Source organism: Salmo salar, chromosome ssa19 (assembly GCF_905237065.1).
Source record: "Salmo salar chromosome ssa19, Ssal_v3.1, whole genome shotgun sequence".
Classification (NCBI taxonomy): Eukaryota; Metazoa; Chordata; class Actinopteri; order Salmoniformes; family Salmonidae; genus Salmo; species Salmo salar.
Window position 1 is genome coordinate 68,875,007 of NC_059460.1, and position 15,270 is coordinate 68,890,276.

Consider the following 15,270-nt stretch of genomic DNA (forward strand, 5'->3'; position numbering starts at 1 on the left):
GGACGCTAGCATGCCACCCATGGTGCACCCTATCAACAGCAGGTGCATTTCAAGAGGGGCAAATTTGAAACCAAATAAATGTCAAAATTCAAATTTTTCAAACATACAACTATCTTACACCCTTTGAAAGATAAACATCTCCTTAACCTCTCTAGGGCAGGCGGGACGAATTCGTCCCACCTACGTAACAGCCAGTTGAATCCTGTGGTGCGATTTTCAAATACCTTAAAAATCCTATTACTTCAATTTCTCAAACATATGACTATTTTACAGCTATTTAAAGACAAGACTCCCGTTAATCTAACCACACTGTCCGATTTCAAAAAGGCTTTACAACGAAAGCAAAACATTACATTATGTCAGCAGAGTACCCAGCCAGAAATAATCAGACTCCCATTTTTCAAGCTAGCATATAATGTCACAAAAACCCAGAAGACAGCTAAATGCAGCACTAACCTTTGATGATCTTCATCAGATGACAACCCTAGGACATTATGTTATACAATACATGCATGTTTTGTTCAATCAAGTTCATATTTATATCAAAAACAGCTTTTTACATTAGCATGTGACGTTCAGAACTAGCATACCCCCCGCAAACTTCCGGGGAATTTACTAACAATTTACTAAATTACTCACGATAAACGTTCACAAAAAGCATAACAATTATTTTAAGAATTATAGATACAGAACTCCTCTATGCACTCGATATGTCTGATTTTAAAATAGCTTTTTGGTGAAAGCACATTTTGCAATATTCTAAGTACATAGCCCAGCCATCACGGGCTAGCTATTTAGACACCCGGCAAGTTTAGCCTTCACCAAAATCAGATTTACTATTATAAAAGTTTGATTACCTTTTGTTGTCTTCGTCAGAATACACTCCCAGGACTGCTACTTCAATAACAAATGTTGGTTTGGTCCAAAATAATCCATCGTTATATCCGAATAGCGGTGTTTTGTTCGTGCGTCCCAGACACTATCCGAAATGGTAAATCAGGGTCGCGCGCGTGGCGCAATTCGTGACAAAAAAAATCTAAATATTCCAATACCGTACCTCGAAGCATGTCAACCGCTGTTTAAAATCAATTTTTATGCAATTTATCTCGTAAAAAAACGATAATATTCCGACCGGGAATCTCCTTTTCGGCAAACAGACAAAAAAACACAAAGACGGGGGCGACCAGTGCACGCACCTAAGCCCACAGTCCCTTGATCGACCACTTGACAAAGGCGATAATGTGTTTCAGCCTGGGGCTGGAATGACACCATTCATGTTTTTCCCAGGCTCTGAGAGCCTATTGGAGCCGTGGGAAGTGTCACGTTACCGCAGAGATCCTTTGTAATTGAATGAGATGTCAAAGAAAGACAATAAATGGTCAGACAGGCCACTTCCTGTAAAGGAATCTCTCAGGTTTTGACCTGCCATTTGAGTTCTGTTATACTCACAGACACCATTCAAACAGTTTTAGAAACTTTGGAGTGTTTTCTATCCAAAGCCAATAATTATATGCATATTCTAGTTACTGGGCAGGAGTAGTAACCAGATTAAATCGGTACGTTTTTTATCCAGCCGTGTCAATACTGCCCCCTAGCCCTAACAGGTTAACCCCGTACATAAACAGTCAATAAGCCATAGCTACATAGACAATTAACCACCAACATTTTCATATCTGTCACTATTTCTGGAGTGTCCCCTGCTGTGGCAGGTGCTATACATTTACATTTACATTTTAGTCATTTAGCAGACGCTCTTATCCAGAGCTACTTACAGTAGTGAATGCATACATTTCATTCATTTCATGCATTTTTTTTTTTGTACCTACTATAGAAGGTTAACACTGACAACTGGCACTCAGGCTACTATTTATCCCTTGTGCTGCACTACGAAAGCCTTGTGTGTGATGCTGCCACACAATGATAACCCCATGTGGTCGTAGGTTTGTGTGTGTGACTCCCTGTCTTCCACTGAATGACAGAGAGAGAGAGAGACAGAGAGAGAGAGAAGAGAGAGAGAGATACTTAGTCAGTTGTACAACTGAATGCATTCAACTGAAATGTGTCTTCTGCATTTAACCCAACCCCTCTGAATCAGAGAGGTGCGGGGGGCTGCCTTAATCGACATCCACGTCATCGGTGCCCGGGGATAGCCGAACAGCTCTGGACTTCACTCTCTCTGTGCATCTCATCACATGGATTCTCCCATATTGTCACATGCAGAGGCTACTGCTGGGATTCATACCTCATCTTGTATCAGAGACTTTTCAAATAGATTAATACATAGTATACCTACACACTAACAAATACACACACACACAAACACACAGACACTGTAAGCTGGGTGTCTAAAACCCTGCTGGTACAATATGTTGGTAATCAGAACCATAATAAAGAAACAGAAGTGTCACAACAAAATATTCATGGCTGGATAAAGACACTATCCCTCTAGAATCTATACAGACCCCAGAGAGAACTACAATAAATCAACAACATACTACTACTACTGAGCAAGAGACTCTCAGAATGCTAAAACAAATAGACTTCCGCACAATACATATACACACAAAGAAACAGACTACATATCATAATGTGTTTGTGTATTGTGTTTAAGTATTATAATTGTTGTTGTATGTCTTTGCTCACCTTCTCCCATAGGATGAGAATGACAACCCGCCAAAGTTCAGCAAGGCGTCCTACCTCGTCAAGATCCCTGAGAACATCATTGCAGGTGCGTTGGAGTCATAGAAATATAATAACTTTATTAGGTAACAATTTATTTTCACTACATATCCATAGTGCTTTTATTACACATCTATAAGCATTTCATGAACGTCTTATAACAGATCCAAACTGCATTATTAAAGGTTAATGTATATCCATAGCATATCCATAGAGCAATCATGCTATGCAATAGCTCATATTTAGGTATCTTAATTGTTGAATCATTACAATGATGGTGTAGTGTCATCATTATGGCTGTTCTTAAAATTTGTGCTTCTGCCATACCAGTGTTGGTGAATATGTGAAAAGATGGTAACATGTTACATTAAGTTGCCCCTATTACTATGTGGCTACACAGTAGTACTTACAATGTAACAATCTTTCACAACCAACTCTGTAATTACAATGTTGTTAAAGGGACATACATGTATTTACAATGTACTTACCCACGAGCAAGCAACTTATTGTGAAGTGAAGTGACATTTTTTGTTATTTTGTAGTTACAATGCAACAACCTTTGCAGAGACAATAGGCTAACCAGGAAAAATAAGGAAACAGGAGAACATTTTTCAGTGTGAATTTTCTTTAATTGATTTGACTCATATTCAAACCATTAAAATTAAATTCCCAATTTCAGACTCAAAGTAATAACAATTAGTAAATTGTACTAACTAGTTAGTAAAACGTACTAACACGGTGTGGTAAAGCTAGCTAGCTAGCATTTCCCAATGTTTCACTAATGCAGCTCGCTAGCTAGCTAAGCACTGGTACAATGTCAACATGTTTTCCAACTCAGTCAATACAAGTTACACAATTCACATATAAAGCTTATGAAACATTTAGTTATAACCCTTTAGCCCCAATATATTTCCAGAATGCTGCTGTAGATACTTGGTCATTTTCAAGATAAAACTACATTTTCTCACACATTTCAAACAAACAGACATAGCTCAAAGAACAATTGACAATTACAAGTTAACTTAGTTTTAAAGAGCACAAATTCGTATTTGATATGACACCACATTCATGTCAATAGGAATAACACTACATTGTCAAATCAAATCAAATGTATTTATAAAGCCCTTTTTACATCAGCAGTAGTCAAAGTGCTTATACAGAATCCCAGCCTAAAACCCCAAACAGCAAGCAATGTAGATGTAGAAGCACGGTAGCTAGGAAAAACTCTCTAGAATGCCAGGAACCGAGGAAGAAACCTAGAGATTAAATAATGAGTAACATCTCGGTCCACACCCCCTGGAGCCACACTCTTAGCTCCCTACTTCCTGCCACTGTAGCCATCACAAAGCGAATGCACAAGTTGCATTTTGAATTCCTTCAGGGATACGTGCCTGTGATTTCTGGGAAAGGGCCTTTACAGGGTCCCCCACACAGTGTAAGCATTGATAATAGCAATGTTGATCTTCCCCAAAACACATACTTCCACCATTTCCTGCCTGTGAGTCCAGGACTATAGTAGTTCCTGAGTTGGTTGAGATGGTCAACCCTGCCCATTTTCTTGTTATAATCCAGGACCAGCTCTGGAACAAATATGCCTATATTATGGTACTGGTTTTAGGGTGTCATTCCCTGACCGGTTAGAACATAGTACATATCTCATTTGTCCCTCCAGCGGAATGCCATAACAGTATCCGCAGACCATATTGGACTCTGACCTCTGTGGACCTTGCCCTCTATAATGGCCTTTGGATATTCTTCCTATTGGGCCTTACTGTGCCACAATAGTATGTGTCAGCATCAAGAAGATCTCTCACCAGAGGCATGGATGAAAATAAGTTGTCAGCATAGTCATGGCAAACCATAACCAACAGATCAACATGAATCACTGTAGTGTCCAGTTCTGTCACGTCCTGACCAGTAAAGGGGTTATTTGTTATTTGAGTTTGGTCAGGACGTGGCAGGGGGTATTTGTTTTATATGGTTCGGGGTGGTTGTGTATGTAGAGGGGTGTTAGATTTATGTATTCCGGGGTTTTTGGTTATTGTTCTATGTTAGTTTATTTCTATGTTATGTCTAGTCGTTTGTATTTCTATGTTTTGCTAATTGGTGTTGGGGCCTTCAGTTGGAGGCAGCTGTCTATCGTTGCCTCTGATTGAAGGTCCTATAATTAGGAGTATGTTTGTTTTGGGGTTTGTGGGAGATTGTTTCTTGTGTTGCTGTGTGTTGCCTACAAGACTGTTTTGTCATCCGTTTATCATTTTTCATGTGTGTTTTGGATAAATAAAAATGAGCATTCACATACCCGCTGCGCCTTGGTCCATCGATTATGACGACCGTGACAAGTTCGGTGGCTAGTTAGCTGGTTGTCTGTATGGCTAGCTAGCGAATGTGACAGCTCAAATCAAATCAAAATGATTTCAAATCCAATTTTATTGGTCACATACACATGGTTAGCAGATGTTACTGTGAGTGTCGTGAAATGCTTGTGCTTCTAGTTCTGACAGTGCAGCAATATCTAACATGTAATCTAACAATTCCACAACAACTCCCTGATACACAAAAATCTAAGAAAAGGAATGGAATAAGAATATATACATATAAATATATGGATGAGCAATGACAGAGCGGCATAGGCAAGATTGTATAAAATACAGTATATACACTACCGTTCAAAAGTTTGGGGTCCCTTAGAAATATCCTTGTTTCTGAAGAAAAGCACATTTTTTGTCCATTAAAAAAAACTTCAAATTGATCAGAAATACAGTGTAGACATTGCATCTAGACGTTCCGCTAGCGGAACGCCTCGCCAAAAATCCAATGGAAGAATGTGGCGCGAAATACAAATACCTCAAAAATGCAATAATTTCAATTTTTCAACCATACGACTATTTTACACCATTTTAAAGCCAAGACTCTCGTTAATCTAACGACATTGTCCGATTTCAAAAAGGCTTTACAGCGAAAGCAAAACATTAGATTATGTTAGGAGAGTATATAGCCAAAAACAATCACACAGCCATTTTCCATGCAAGCATATATGTCACATAAACCCAAAACACAGCTAAAAGAAGCACTAACCTTTGTTGATCTTCATCAGATGACATTCCTAGGACATTATGTTATACAATACATGCATGTTTTGTTCAATCAAGTTCATATTCATATAAAAAAACAACTTTTTACATTAGCATGTGATGTTCAGAACTAGCATTCCCACCCAAAACTTCCGGTGAATTTACTAAATTAATCGTCATAAACGTTGACAAAATACATAACAATTATTTTAAAAATTATAGATACAGAACTCCTTTATGCAATCGCTATGTCAGTTTCTAAAATAGCTTTTCGGCGAAAGCACATTTTGCAATATTCTGAGTACATAGCTCAGCCATCACGGCTAGCTATTCAGACACCCGCCAACTTCGGAGCTCACAAAACTCAGAATTAGTATTAGAAAAATTGGATTACCTTTGCTGTTCTTCGTCAGAATGCACTCCCAGGACTGCTACTTCCACAACAAATGTTGTTTTTGTTCCATATAATCCATAGTTATGTGCAAATACCTCCGTTTTGTTCGTGCGTTCAGGTCACTATCCAAAGGGTAACGCGCGAGCGCATTTCGAGACAAAAAATGTCAAAATGTTCCATTACCGTACTTAGAAGCATGTAAACGCTGTTTAAAATCAATTTTTATGCTATTTTTCTCGTAAAATAGCGATAATATTCCAACCGGACAATAGTGTATTCATTCAAAGGCCAAAAGAAAAAATGACCGCGCATTTCCAATCTCTTAGTCACCAGGCAGTCCACTGACAAACTGTGCTCCTGTACTCTGCCCAGAGACAGGAGACGCCTCAATCTGCTTTCTGAACGCTTTAGAGAGCCAATGGAAGCCTTAGAAAGTGCAACGTAACAGCTCAGATACTGTAGTTTCGATAGAGAAGCAAAAGAAGGACTACAAATTCACAGACAGGCCACTTCCTGCTTGGAATTTTCTCAGGTTTTTGCCTGCCATATGAGTTCTGTTATACTCACAGACACCATTCAAACAGTTTTAGAAACTTTAGAGTGTGTTCTATCCAAATCTACTAATTATATGCATATTCCCACTTCTGGGCAAGAGTAGTAACCAGTTTAAATCGGGTAAGTGTTTTATCCGGCCGTGAAAATACTGCCCCCTATCCCAGACAGGTTAACGTTATAAATGACTATTGTAGCTGTAAACGGCAGATTTTTTATGGAATATCTACATAAGCGTACAGAGGCACATTATCAGAAACCATCACTCCTGTGTTCCAAAGGCACATTGTGGTAGCTAATCCAAGTTTATCATTTTAAAAGACGAATTGATCATTAGAAAACCCTTTTGCAATTATGTTAGCACAGCTGAAAAGGCTATTCCATGCGAGAAATTGCCAAGAAACTGAAGATCTCGTACAACGCTATGTACTACTCCCTTCACAGAACAGCGCAAACAGTCTCTAACCAGAATAGAAAGAGGAGTGGGAGGCCCTGGTGCACAACTGAGCAAGAGGAAAAGTACATTAGAGTGTCAAGTTTGAGGAACAGATGCCTCACAAGTCCTCAACTGGCAGCTTCATTAAATAGTACCTGCAAAACACCAGTCTCAACGTCAACAGTGAAGAGGCGACTCCGGGATGCTGGCCTTCTAGGCAGAGTTCCTCTGTTAAATGTCTGTGTTCTTTTGCCCATCTTAATCTTTTATTTTTATTGTCCATTCTGAGATATGGCTTTTTCTTTGCAACTGCTTAGAAGGCCAGCATCCCAGATGTTCAATTTTGGTCTTTAATGCAGGGCCGACAGACAAGTTCCTTACCTTCTCCCTGTTCCACTTGCCTCCTCCATTTTTGTGGTAATGCTGCAATCAGTTGGTTGTAATTTTGGATATTTCAGACTTTTCCACTTTATGACATAATTTACAAAGATTATACCGTCTTTAAAAAAACAAAATGCCAAAATGATGTTTTTTATTAACAGTGCCGTGAAAAAGTATTTGCCCCAGTTCTAATTTCAACCAAAACCTAATATTAGGTAAAGGGAACCTGAGTGAACAAATAACACAACAATTACATACTTATTTCATAAACAAAGTTATGCAGCACCCAATGCCCCTGTGTCGTAAGCGTCGATGAAAGGGGACCAAAGCGCAGCGGGTAAAGTGCTCATCTTCTTTTATTATTTAATAAAGTGAACACTTAAACAAAAATTACAAACCGACAATCAACAGTTCCGTAAGGCACATAGGCTATACCGAAAACAACCACCCACAAACCCAAAGGAAAAAACAGGCTGCCTAAGTATGGCTTCCAATCAGAGACAACGAAAGACACCTGCCTCTGATTGGAAACCATACTCGGCCACACATAGAAAATGAACTTAGAAAAAGAAAACTAGAACATATCCCCTGGAAACAAACAAACCCCAAAACACACAGAAACAATACCCCCTGCCACGCCCTGACCATACTACAATGACAAATGACACCTTTACTGGTCAGGACGTGACAGTACCCCCCTCCCCCAAAGGTGCAGACCCCGACTGCACCTCAAAACAAAAAAACCCACAAAACCAACCCCAAACCTAAAGGGAGGGAAGGGAGGGTGGCCACCATCAACGACGGTTCCTGTGCTACACCCCCCCTTCGCCAATCCTCCCACTACGGAGGTGGCTCTGGCTCTGGGCGTAGCTCCCGTTCAGAAGACTCTGGGCTGAGAGGCATCGCTAGAGGCCCCGCGCTGAAAGGCGTCGCTGGAGGCCCACGGCTGAGAGGCGTCGCTGGAGGCCCCCGGCTGAGAGGCGTCGCTGGAGGCCCCGGGCTGAGAGGCGTCGCTGGAGGCCCCGCGCTGAGAGGCGTCGCTGGAGGCCCCGCGCTGAGAGGCGTCGCTGGAGGCTCCGGGCTGAGGAGCGTCGCTGGAAGCTCCTGACTGGGGAGCGTCGCTGGAGGCTCCGGGCTGAGGAGCGTCGCTGGAGGCTCCGGGCTGAGGAGCATTGCTGGAGGCTCCGGGCTGTGGAGCGTCGCTGGAAGGAGAGTGTGCGGAGCAGGCACAGGACGTACTGGGCCTTGGATGTGCACTGGAGGTCTGGCGCTCAGGGCTGGCACAACCCATCCTGGCCCGATGCTGACTATAGCCCGGCAAGGGCGGAGCGCTGGCACAGGACGAACTGGGCTGTGCTGGGGAATGCGGGGCACCGTACATGGAGCAGGCATTAGATATCCTGGGCCCAGAATTCTCACTGGAGGTCTGACACTTCCAGCTAGCATAACCCGTCCTGGCTCAATGCTCACTCTAGCCCGGCAAGGGCGAAGCGCTGGCACAGGACGAACTGGGCTGTGCTGGGGAATGCAGGGTATCGTGCGTGGAGCAGGCGAAGGATATCCTGGGCCGAGGAGCCGCACTGGAGGCCAGATACCCTAAGCTGGCGTACTTTTTCATGGCTGCCGGCTAGCTGTTGCACGACACCGTTGAGGATCTGTATCGACCGGACCGGGCTCTGAGTGCGTATGGGCGACATAGTGCGCATTCCTCCATACTGCCTAGCTCCTCCCTCTGTGCGTCTGCTCCGTCGTGCGCTTTCCACCAGTCCCTTTCTCCAGAATCCAGCGTCGTCATCCGCTCTTGACTCCTCGACCGGCTCTGGTTTCCTCCATGGCTCCCTCCAAATTGCCCGGGAAGTTAGGTCAGGGTTCCCCCCTGACCTAGCAAAACTCCCCTTATGCCCCCCCCCCTGCCTCTTCACCTCCTGAATAGGAGGATACAATGCCTCGTACCTCCGTCGTTCCCTCTTCGCTTCCTCCAGCTCCTCCTTCGGGCGCTGGTACTCCCCAGCCTGGCTCCATGGACCCTTTCCATCGAGGATCTCCTCCCACGTCCATGACTCGAGATACCTCCTCTCCTGCTCCTTACCCCGCTGCTTGGTCTTCTATTGGTGGGTGGTTCTGTCATAATCGTCGATGAAAGGGGACCAAAGCGCAGCGGGTAGAAACAACACCCCCTGCCACGCTCTGGCCATACTACAATGACAAATGACCCCTTTACTGGTCAGGACGTGACACCTTGTGTGAAAAAGTAATTTCCGCTTTACACTCAACTGGTTGTGCCACCTTTAACTGCAATGACTCCAACCAAATGCTTCCTGTAGTTGTTGATCAGTCTCTAACGATGCTGTGGAGGAATTTTGGCCCACTTTTGCATGCAGAACTGCTTTAACTCAGTGACATTTGTGGGTTTTCAAGCATGAACTGCTCGTTTCAAGTCCTGCCATAACATCTCAATTAGGATTAGGTCTGGACTTTGTCTAGGCCATTCCAAAACTTTACATTTGTTGCTTTTTAGCCATTTTCATGTAGACTTGATTGTGTGTTTTGGATCATTGTCCTGTTGCCAGGGGTGAAGCCATCTGATTGGCCACCCCAGGTGGCCACCCCAGGTGCCACCCCAAAACTTAATTCGCTACTGGCAGTTTGATGCTGATTGACACCTCATTTCACCTCATTTATTTTGATGTTCGGCGGCACATTTTTCAAATCGAGGATGAGGAAGAGAAAATATTACTGTTGGTTGCGAGATACAGAAGAATAGGAATAAGAAGAACAGACAGAAGAAGAAGATAGAATGTTTCCCCAGCTCCACCAGATCTTTTCGCAATTGGCGAAAGCATCATATTTGAAGTAAGTTTTAAGGTTTAGCATTGGGTTTAGGTTTCCTGAACAACTTTTACGAAAGTTGAGTTGCTGTGTAAATGAACTCTAGACCTTTGGCTCCATTAACAGACAGTTAATCAGATGAGAGATTGGTTCCCAATTTAGCCTAACATTATGTTTACATCTGTGCTAGTAACACGCGCATGTACAGTGCAGTGTCGTAAGTTACAGTATATCAATGTTTAGCTAATATGGGGTAACTAGTAGGCTACAGCTGTCAGTGTTCAGCAAGTTAACATTCAGCAATTTAAAGTCCATTGTTCAGTTAAATTTTTGTACTTGAACTCAAAATGAACAATTGTTATTATCAATCTGTTAACGTTACTCAAAACATTACCGCAATTTGCAGATAGCCTGTTTGCTATCGTAAAGGTATAAGAAATTATAGCTAGCTAAGTTACTTACTGCAGAGTAGCGCTAGCCATCGTCTAACTAGTAACTTAGGCTGGTAGTTGATTTTAAGGTACAGTTATGATAATGGGGATTTGTAATTAAGATTGATATTGGACTAAAATGTGGGTAATTGGATGCTTAGATGTAACCATAGGCTGTCTTATTTTTGCATAGGGTCAGTTAGTCATCAAAAGAAAGGGAGAGGTATCAGACTTTTATTCCAAAAGGACCCAATGGTAGGCCAGGCCTATACTTTAAACTGCACATTTTAGTTAGCAGCTGTTAGTGTCTAATCTTGTGGAACCCTTAATTATACATTTCTATAGAGATATGACACATTATTTAACGTGTATTTCAGACATTTCAAGATCCAGAGAAGAGGGTCCTGTACAGCCGTGTTTGAAAACATTTCCCAGAACTCAGCATGGTACTAGGAAAAGGGCTTTCAACAGCTCCTGGTATAAGGACAATTCATGGCTTGAATATTCTGTAAATCAAGATTCAACTTATTGTTTCGTCTGTCGGCATTTTTCTCTGCCCAAAACAGCTGAATCTGCCTTCACATCACAGTCAGGTTTTTGTAACTGAAAAAGGCGGCGTTTAAAGATTCTGGGTTTAAGCTCCATTCGAAGGCAGAGCATCATATCAATGCTATGTATGCTTGGAATCAGCATAAAATGGCTATTGACAGCAACTCATCAACGTTAGATGTCATAAATGACGACTGGAAAAAGAAGGTGTAGGAAAACTGTACTTACTGTACTTACACAGAGTCTGATGACTCTCACAACAAGGGCCATTTGAGACAATCTTAGAAGAAATAGCAAAGCATGACCCTCTCATAGAGAAAAGGACGAATGCATGTGGCAATGCTAAGTACACAAGCCACCAAATCCAGAACAAAGTTATTGAGGGCTTAGATGAGATGGTACAAAGTGAAATAATAAGAGAAGTAAAAGAAAGTGACGTTTTTAGTGTAATTGCAGATAAACCAAAGATTTAAAGAAAAAATAACAAATGTCTTTAGTTGTGAGGTACTATTACAACGGGGGCCATCCACGAAAGCTTTTTACACTTTCAGTCAGCTGAAATTAATTGCCTTGAAAAACATGGTCTGGACTACAGAAATCGGAAAGCATTCTGGTGTGTCTGCACAGATTAAAAACAGTGCAATGTTTGCATTTTATGTGCACTGTAATGCACATTGTTTGAATTTGGTTCTTGTCGATGCTGTAAAATCAGTGCCTGAGGCAGTTTACTTTTTTTGCTCTCCTGCAGAAGATTTAGAACTTTTTATCTGGCTCGTACGTTCATCTCAAGTGGCTTGCAGTTCAGAAAGAGCTCTATCCACAGCAGCAGGCCAGGGAACTACAGACTTACTGTAAGGTGGGCATGCAGATACATGGCATGCCATAATCTGAGGGACAGGCTTACAGCAGGTCTGAGAGTGCTACAGGATATCACATTTGAAAATAGTGGTGATAAATCAGTGGAGGCAAGATTTCAGATAGATTTACATTTCATAGGGCTTTTGGTTACCTTTTTTAAAGTGCTTGGTGATGCCAAATGTCTTTCTGACATGCACCAATCAAGCTCTCTTGACCTAGCAAGGGCTGTGTATCTAGTCAGAGAACTATGGAAAGAGGTTGAAGAGATTGCAGAACACTGCAAAATAAGTGTACAAACAGTGTGTAAAAGACAGCCTAAAACAAGCTTAAGATTTCAAGACTCATTGATGATGAGTACTGTAGGACAGAAAATAGTGACCAAAGTGATTGTGAGAGCTTCCAACGAGCTATCTTTTATCAGGTGCTTGACAGTCTCACAGCTGAGCTGCAGAATAATTGTGAGATATTGCAAGGTGTCCAGTCTCTCAACCCAAAGAGTACAACATTCTTGAATGAGGAACCTCTGTTTGCCTTTGCTCAGATCTTTGAGTCAAATTTATAGAACCTAAAACATGAGGTTTATCAAACCAAGCGGCTTCTTGATAGAAGAGAGAAAAGTGGAAGGGACAGACCGTCTACTCTCCTCGACTTTGTTGTGTTTCTAGAACCTTATAAAGAGGTCTTCCATGAGCTATTTCGACTTTGTAAGATTTCTGTTCTTACACCAGTCAGCAGTGCTTCTTGCGAGAGAAGCTTCTCATCTTTAAAACTGATTAAAACCCACCTTAGGACAACAATGGTTGAAGACAGGTTAAGTCACCTCGGAATTCTCAGTGTTGAGTCAAGGAGGGCACAATCCCTTAACCTGTTGGGTCTAGGGGGCAGCATTTGCACTTCTGGATAAAAAAAATGTACCCGATTTAATCTGGTTACTAATCCTACCCAGTAACTAGAATATGCATATACTTATTATATATGGATAGAAAACACTCTAAAGTTTCTAAAACTGTTTGAATGGTGTCTGTGAGTATAACAGAACTCATTTGGCAGGCAAAACCCTGAGACATTTTCTGACAGGAAGTGGATACCTGATGTGTTGTATTGACTTTAAACCTATCCCATTGAAAAACACAGGGGCTTAGGAATATTTTGGCACTTCCTATTGCTTCCACTAGATGTCACCAGCCTTTACAAAGTGTTTTGAGTCTTCTGGAGGGAGATCTGACCGAACAAGAGCCATGGAACGATGATGTCCCATTAGACACCTGGCGCGCGAGTTCATGTTGGGTACCCTCGTTCCAATACGTTATAAAAGAGTATGCATTCGTCCACCTTGAATATTATTCATGTTCTGGTTAAAAAGGCCCTAATGATTTATGCTATACAACGTTTGACATGTTTGAACGAACGGAAATATATTTTTCCCCTCGTTCATGACGAGAAGTCCGGCTGGCTTACATCATGTGCTAACGAGACGGAGATTTTTGGACATAAATGATGAGCTTTTTTGAACAAAACTACATTCGTTATGGACCTGTGATACCTGGAAGTGACATCTGATGAAGAGAATCAAAGGTAATGGATTATTTACATAGTATTTTCGATTTTAGATCTCCCCAACATGACGTCTAGTCTGTATCGCAACGCATATTTTTCTGGTCGCAGTGCTCAGATTATTGCAAAGTGTGATTTCCCAGTAAGGTTATTTTTAAATCTGGCAAGTTGATTGAGTTCAAGAGATGTAAATCTATAATTCTTTAAATGACAATATAATATTTTACCAATGTTTTCTAATTTTAATTATTTAATTTGTGACGCTGACTTGACTGCCGGTTATTGGAGGGAAACGATTTCCTCAACATCAATGCCATAGTAAAACGCTGTTTTTGGATATAAATATGAACTTGATAGAACTAAAAATGCATGCATTGTCTAACATAATGTCCTAGGAGTGTCATCTGATGGAGATTGTAAAAGGTTAGTGCATCATTTTAGCTGGTTTTATGGTTTTGGTGACCCTGTCTTTGACTTGACAAAACATTACACACAACTCTTGTAAATGTACTGTCCTAACATACTCTAAATTTATGCTTTCGCCGTAAAACCTTTTTGAAATCGTAAAACGTGGTTAGATTAAGGAGATGTTTATCTTTCAAATGGTGTAAAATAGTTGTATTTTTTAAAAATTTGAATTTTGACATTTATTTGGATTCAAATTTGCCGCTCTTGAAATGCACCTGCTGTTGATGGAGTGCACCACGGGTGGCACGCTAGCGTCCCACCTAGCCCCAAGAGGTTAACATGGATGAGTTTGTGAAACATTTAGCCAGTTCTCACCAGAACCGCAGAATTATTCTGTTTTAAATTCACCTAGGATAATTTGACATTTAGGCAGTCCCTCTGGTCATGATTAATACCTGCACCGTGTACTAGCTAGTACACTGACATTCTAAAATTATGAATCCAAAGGGTATCATGTCACAAAGATGTAATTTGGTCTTGATTAGGCCAATTCCAAAATGTATCTTTGCTATTAGTTAACATAATATTTATGAGCATAAATATGATACTGTAAATGTGTAATATTGATGGGCACCAAAATTATTTTGATTTTTCAAGTCTCATTTCTGCTTGATACCTGGTATGTCAAATTGTGTGTGTGTGTGTGTGTGTGCAGTTCCGAGGTAGAGACACTCACATTCATAGTATGTTAAAGAATTCTAGTGAAGTAACACTTTTGGACCATACTATCCTCCACATTGAAGAACTCCGGGATAAGTGAATTATCACTTCTACCTTTAATCAGCAATCATAGGATTTATTCATGCTCCTTAGATGCCAGGTTAGAGTTTCTGTCATGGTCTATGGACCCCCTGAAGTAGCCTTGGCCACCCCCTGTTCTCCCCATGTATAAAACTCTAGTTCCACCTTTGCTTGCTGCATGACCCAGCTGCGCTTCAGTTTCAGCTCACAGACAGATGGCCTGACATTCTCCTGTAGAAATTCTCTGATACAGAGCAGAATTCATGGTTCCTTCTATTAACCTGTTGGGGCTACAGGTTAGCAATGAACCCCGAGTCGGGATTG

At 41.4% G+C, this 15,270-nt stretch overlaps 1 protein-coding gene across 3 annotated transcripts in view; it reads left to right on the plus strand.

The window, feature by feature from the left end:
- The window catches only part of LOC106579432 (cadherin-23), a 706,260-nt gene that overhangs the window by 419,449 nt on the left and 271,541 nt on the right, over positions 1 to 15,270 (plus strand). For 2 of the 3 annotated variants that reach the window (XM_014159337.2, XM_014159338.2), the window contains exon 18: positions 2,656 to 2,728. In XM_014159337.2, coding sequence (XP_014014812.2) covers positions 2,656 to 2,728 — 73 coding nt within the window. Of the gene's footprint in view, positions 1 to 2,655; positions 2,729 to 4,351; positions 4,981 to 15,270 lie in introns of those variants that run through there. The other variant, XM_014159342.2, reaches the window with a different exon arrangement.